This window comes from Lycium barbarum, chromosome 10 (assembly GCF_019175385.1).
Source record: "Lycium barbarum isolate Lr01 chromosome 10, ASM1917538v2, whole genome shotgun sequence".
Lineage (NCBI taxonomy): Eukaryota > Viridiplantae > Streptophyta > Magnoliopsida > Solanales > Solanaceae > Lycium > Lycium barbarum.
This window is the reverse complement of record NC_083346.1, coordinates 112,381,144-112,386,954: the sequence shown is the minus strand read 5'-3', so window position 1 is coordinate 112,386,954 and position 5,811 is coordinate 112,381,144. Positions and strand designations below refer to the sequence as shown.

General features: G+C 37.9%; 1 protein-coding gene across 2 annotated transcripts; it reads left to right on the top strand.

Moving 5' to 3' along the window:
* The first annotated feature begins 281 nt into the window (after positions 1-281).
* LOC132612601 (calmodulin binding protein PICBP-like) lies at positions 282-5,157 on the top strand. Of its 2 annotated transcripts, XM_060326699.1 has the most exons (5): positions 287-705; positions 930-1,164; positions 1,600-2,748; positions 2,854-4,619; positions 4,907-5,157. In XM_060326699.1, the coding sequence occupies exons 1-4, from the start codon at positions 439-441 to the stop codon at positions 4,608-4,610; spliced, it is 3,408 nt and encodes a 1,135-aa protein (XP_060182682.1). In that variant the 5' UTR covers positions 287-438; the 3' UTR covers positions 4,611-4,619; positions 4,907-5,157. The 2 variants fall into 2 exon arrangements, with proteins under 2 accessions (XP_060182681.1, XP_060182682.1); XM_060326698.1 differs by having other exon boundaries at positions 282-705; positions 930-2,748.
* The last annotated feature ends 654 nt before the right edge of the window (positions 5,158-5,811 follow it).

Here is a 5,811-nt window from a genome sequence, read left to right as displayed (position 1 = left end):
CTAGATCTAATTAGCTAGGTAACTGCTAAAAGTTGATTTAGTGAACATAGAAAATCCAATTACAAACTTTGGAATCTATAGTTTTTTATGTCAACCATTAACTTTAAAAAGAAAAAAAAATCCTAACCTTTTGACCTCTATCTTATTTTTCTTTTTTCTTTTAAGGGCGATGTCTAAATCAGCATATGCACATCTTAATTATTCTATCGGCTATTTATTACCTTTCACAACACAAATATCGAGTAATTCTGCCCATCAAAACATTGAAACCCCGTCTCCAAGGTTTACTTTGAAAACTGTCTTATTATAATCCAAAAACTGGAATCAACACATGCCATATCTATATAAAAAAAAATCTATAATTCAAAGATAAAAGGAGCCAGTAAAAGAATTTACCTTTTACAATTCCAAAAGTGAAATCTAGAAAAGAGTTTAATAATGGCAGATGAATCAACATTACCACAAACATTAAACTCCAACAAGAAACCAAACAAACTAAGATCTACCAGATTTCCAAAACTGTCTTTCTTGAAAAAAACATCCTCAAAGTGCTCAAAATCCAAGTTTTCCTGTTGTCTCTCCATTAATCCAACAAGTGATAACTCAAGCCCAGAGAAACTAAGTCCAGTGAGAATGCCAGATATATCACCAAATTATATGAAGATCACAACTAGCTATGATGCAAAGACAGGAAGTAATTCTCAGGTAAACTAATAAGTGTTTGCAATTTCTTGATTCTTGAGTTTTGATCAAACAGTAGCAGCGCTGACCAAGTCCTTGTAGTCTATCACTATGATGAATAAAAAAATGTGTTGATAAAGACTTAAATATTATGATTTTCTTGTCAAAGTTATGAAATTTATCTTTTCTTGAAGTTGATCAAGAATTGTCAATTTTCTCATTTCTGTGACACCTCTTTTGTGTTTCAGAGAGCTATTGGATCAGTAGATGAGATTTCAGTTGATTCATCTGAATTTGTGACACCAAAAAAGGATGAAAAAATCAAGAACAGAATAAAGAATTTTGGTAGCACAAGGTCATTTAAAAGAAGATCAAGATCAGCAACAACAATCAAGAATCATCATCCTCAAAATCCATCTTCAGTTGAGTTTTCAGATTCATCATCACCACCACACTATAGAAAATCAACAGGTTGTTCTGAAGGTAAAAACTGTTCTCATTCAAGTTTACATAATAGTTGTGAATCTAGCTTTGATAGTAGTGATCAAAGCCGGAGTCCGCAAAAAAATTCACAAAATTTATCAAGGACAACTAGCATGAGAAGTGTGAAGATTTTGATAAATAAAGCTAGTTTTAAATCCAAAAGAGGTACCTCAAAATGCTGTCAAATTCCTGATAAGGCGACGTGTTCTTCAACTATTAAGAATTCCAAGTTTAAGGAACATGTTGAGTTCCAACCTGGAAAAACTGAATCGATGTCTAAGTTCAAAGTTTGTTCATATCATCATTGTTCTCTCCATGGAGGACACTATGATGATCCGTCCCCATCGGTGAAACGCGTATATAGGAGGAAAAGATTGTTGAAATCACAAAAAAGCATTAGAGCTAAAAGAGAGTTTACTGTTCATGAAAATGCAGTTCTTGAAAATACTCAATTGAGCTCCAGTGTGGATCCTTCAGTTTGTGGTACAGAAGATGCTGGTGTTTTCGAAGTAAATGAAGCTAATGAATATGCTGATCTTGCTGAAATTGACTTTGGTAAAAAACAAAGCAGTGGTGCAGAGAATGATGGATTTTGTAAAGTAAATGAGGCTACTGAATATGCTGGTCTTGCTGAAATTGCCTTTGGGGAAACATCATTTCCTGAGCAAAGTTACAAGGAGACACTCAACATAATGAGCAAATATTCTGCACAAGATGAAGGCACCAGCCTATTTGCAGCGTCAACATGTTGCAATTGTGTGGCACGAGGACCGAGTGAATCCGTTTCTATTACCGATGATCAAAGGCGACGCCAGAATTTGAACTCAAAAGATGATAGTGTCCCTACATCTGGTAAGGATGAAAGTAACAGTAGAGAACTGTCTAAAGATGGATCATTCACCAACAGCACGAGACCGGTGTTTGATCTTTTTAATGGAGCAAACTTTAGCAATGTTACATCTGGTAAGGATGAGAGTAACAACAGAGAACTGTCTAAAGATGGACCATTCACCATTACAACAAAGCCGGTGTTGGATATTTTTTACGGAGCAAAATGTAGCGATGAAATCTCTTCTATTTCAGCTAGAAATATCCAAATGAAACTTGGAGATATGCAAGATAAGGATGGAAAATCTGATCCGAAGGAGGACCTTGATAGCACATCAGGTCAAGTTGAGGATTCTGAATCCAAGAATTGTCCTCCACTTGAAGTTGCTGAACCCAAGAAGAAGTATTTGAGCATGTGGAGTCTGATTCGTAGGCATATGGTTCCGGATGCATCTGCAGAATCTGAGAACAACCCGGCCGGTGGAGCTAACGACGAAGAAAATCAACAGGATGGTGCCAACAAATCGCCTTCAGTAGAAAGTTCTGACTCACCTTCAGATTTTTCTGAAAGAGAAACGATACCTACAAATGAGGATGCAGAATGTCAAGAAATTGAATTGAGGAAGCTTTTCACCATCAAGCTAGTACGAGAAGCAATCGAGAAAATTCTTCTTCCAGAAGTTCAATCTGATAACCAATCAGTTACAAGTGAGTCCAGTGCAGACCAAGAACCCTTTGAAATGAATCAAATCCAAGGTATGGAATTAGAACCACTATTTGTCTTTCATTTGATTAATGAGAGTTTTAGCATGAGTAGATGTGTGTATTTTCTCACTTTAAGAATGTTTCTGAAATTTTCAGACAGCAAGAATGAGGAGGCAGATGCAGGATCCAAGTCAAAAACTCCGAACACAGAAGAAATTAGCGGCTCAGAGAAGGAGACAGCACGAAAAGAAGTGAAAAACAACTCCGAGAAGAGAGCACCAAAGCACTGGAGCAATCTTAAAAAATGGATACTTCTCCAACGATTTGTCAAGGCTTTGGAAAAGGTGAGAAAGATCAATCCAAGGAAGCCGCGGTACTTGCAGTTGAATCCTGATCCTGAAGCAGAAAAGGTTAATCTAAGAACTCAAACAGCAGACGACAGGAAAAAGGGAGAAGAATGGATGCTTGACTACGCGCTTCAGCAGGCGATAAGTCAACTTGCTCCGACTCAGCAAAGGAAAGTGGAACTGCTTATAAAAGCATTTGAAACCGTGGTTCCACCACAAGGAAATAATAGCCAGGCTGCATTTCCTAAGCTCAGAGCTAGCAGTGAAGACCATTTTCAGATCACAAGCAAGGAGAACGAAGTCATGTCTACAGCAGGCAATCCGGGGCATAAGGCAGAGAAAGTTATCGCTGGCACAGAAGTGACAAGCACTTCGAATGATGAAGTTTTGGTAGAAGGAAAAGCTCGGAAAGAAGATCAGGACGATATTTCAAATGATTCAAGGAAAGAAATGTCCTCTTCTACCTCAAGCTTAACCGATGCAGTTCATGGAGCACAAGAAAGAGACATGAAGGTTTCTTCAGTTCCTGTATGTGGGGCCACGGAGAATGTCACTAAGTCCGTTGACGAGAAGGTACAAGAAGCAGAAGATGTGGGGTCAGTTGTGAGAGACAGGAAGTTGGAGCTTGAAAATCATGATGGCGATAAAAATTCAGTCACTATGGAAGCAATGCAAGAAAATGTAGCTAGGGAAGAGATGGCAAAAGAATGTGAGAGAACGCCTAAACGTGGTCGGGGATTTTCTCTCTTACTATCAATGTCTGATCCCAAAGAAGACGATGGAGCGTCCAAGAGCCAGGTGGACAAACGGAGCTACATCACCATGTGGCACATGATATCACAACATGTGCTATCAGATGTTGCATCAAAAGTTGGAAATGAAATACTCGATGGAACTGATGACGAGGTAGAAGACAGCAATACACCAGCTGCAATGAAATCTGAGACAAAGGATGATGCAGATACAAGAAGGGAAGATCATAATCAAGGCCACCACGGGAGAAGTTTCTGCAGAGAAGATGCTGTCAAACTCATACGAGAGGCAGTTAACGAGATCCTTACAACGCCCATTCAGGATGATTCATCAGATACACAGTCGGTCACCAGTGACATAATCCCGGACCAGGAACTCTCAGAGGCTGAAGGTGAAGCAAAGAGCAGCTCAAATTCTACAGAGAGCTTAACAAATCTTGACACGGGTGAAGGTGGAAGAACGTTGGATCAAGAAACAAAGGGTCCGGAAGCCAAGAAAAAACCTGAGACACAAAAGTCCAAGAACTGGAGCAAGCTGAAGAAGTTGATCCTCCTCAAGAGATCAATCAAGGCACTGGAAAAAGCGAGGAAATTCAACCCCCGTACGCCTCAGCTTCTGCCCCTTACACCTGATCAAGAACCGGAAAAAGTGGATTTGAGGCATCAAATGACAGATGAGAAGAAAAAAGCTGAAAAATGGATGCTTGATTATGCAATGCAGAATATAGTCACCACGCTGACTCCTGCTAGGAAAAAAAGAGTGGCAATGCTTGTGGAAGCATTCGAAGCAGTTGTTCCTCTCCCAGAAGTATGAATTATAAAGGTTAGCATATCGCCTTATACGTTCCTATATTGTTCAAGTTTAAACCTATAGAAAATGTTTTACGAAATAACAAAAAGGAAACTCAAAGGTAACTCTGCAGAATTAACAGATGTCTAGGCCAATTTATGCAATTATAAATGCTTTTTGCTATACAGTGACGCTACAAAGAACAATTAGCCAGTCATTAAAAGTTGAAAGTGAGTGTGATGAATGATAATATTTTACAATGCTTATTGATTTAACTCACTATAAGAGAATTTCTGATTTCTGGTGACTAATATATGCAGGTTATGAAGTGCCTAGATAGGTAAATACAAGAGTAATTCGGAAAGTTGATCGTGTGGGATAGTCGTTGTGTATTTGCACAAGCTTTCATTAATTGATTTATTTGGAAGAAATTGGTAGATAGCAACTTGATGTGTGGGTGCATATGGGGGTTTTTGTATAAAAATAGATGGGCAGTATTTTACTTTCTGCTACAGAGTGTATTCTATATTTGGGTGACAATAATATTATCAGCTCTGAGAATGTTCATGTACGTATGTAAATAGCATAATTACATATCATCCATAAGATTCTTCATTATGCAGATATGATTTACACCATACTGGAAAAACAATCAAATGATACACAATATTATGTTCAGAGAGAGAACAGTAGTACACTATATTAAAGAGCAGAATTGCAAAAGTAAGCTCATATTTTTGGTGAAAATCAAGACTACAGGTCAATATTCTGGGAGGTCATAAGCCGATAAGCGTCTATACCACAAAAATTATGTTTGAACTGTCCATAAATATAGAATACGAACCTAGTAGAAATGTGTACATTTGTCTCATATTCTATTAGCATGGTGAGACTCAGATGTATTTTACATCCCAGAGGGGCTATGGTTGGATATACCATAAAGATCAAAATTCCCTACCTCCAAGTGCGGTCTGAACTATTAATTTACATAATTGGAAATAACCAATTAGGTTAATGGATGAAAGCTAAAAATCGATCACTGATCCAATTCGAGCACCTTGCACATAGACCTCAAACTGCTTCTATTCAACTCAATCATATTAATGATGATCAAACAGAACAGGCTACAACAACATGTTAACTGAAAAAGTATATAATACCTTCTAAAACCCTCCGTCCCATTTTATATGAAGTGAACGTGATAATTAAGAAATTGAAGAACACT

Bases quoted from the DNA above. Each gene is read 5' to 3' on its own strand.
- LOC132612601 (XM_060326698.1), top strand. From the start codon at position 439: ATGGCAGATGAATCAACATTACCACAAACATTAAACTCCAACAAGAAA. The intron at 706-929 runs GTAAACTAATAA...TTTGTGTTTCAG, and splicing joins AGACAGGAAGTAATTCTCAG to AGAGCTATTGGATCAGTAGA. The intron at 2,749-2,853 runs GTATGGAATTAG...TGAAATTTTCAG, and splicing joins TGAAATGAATCAAATCCAAG to ACAGCAAGAATGAGGAGGCA.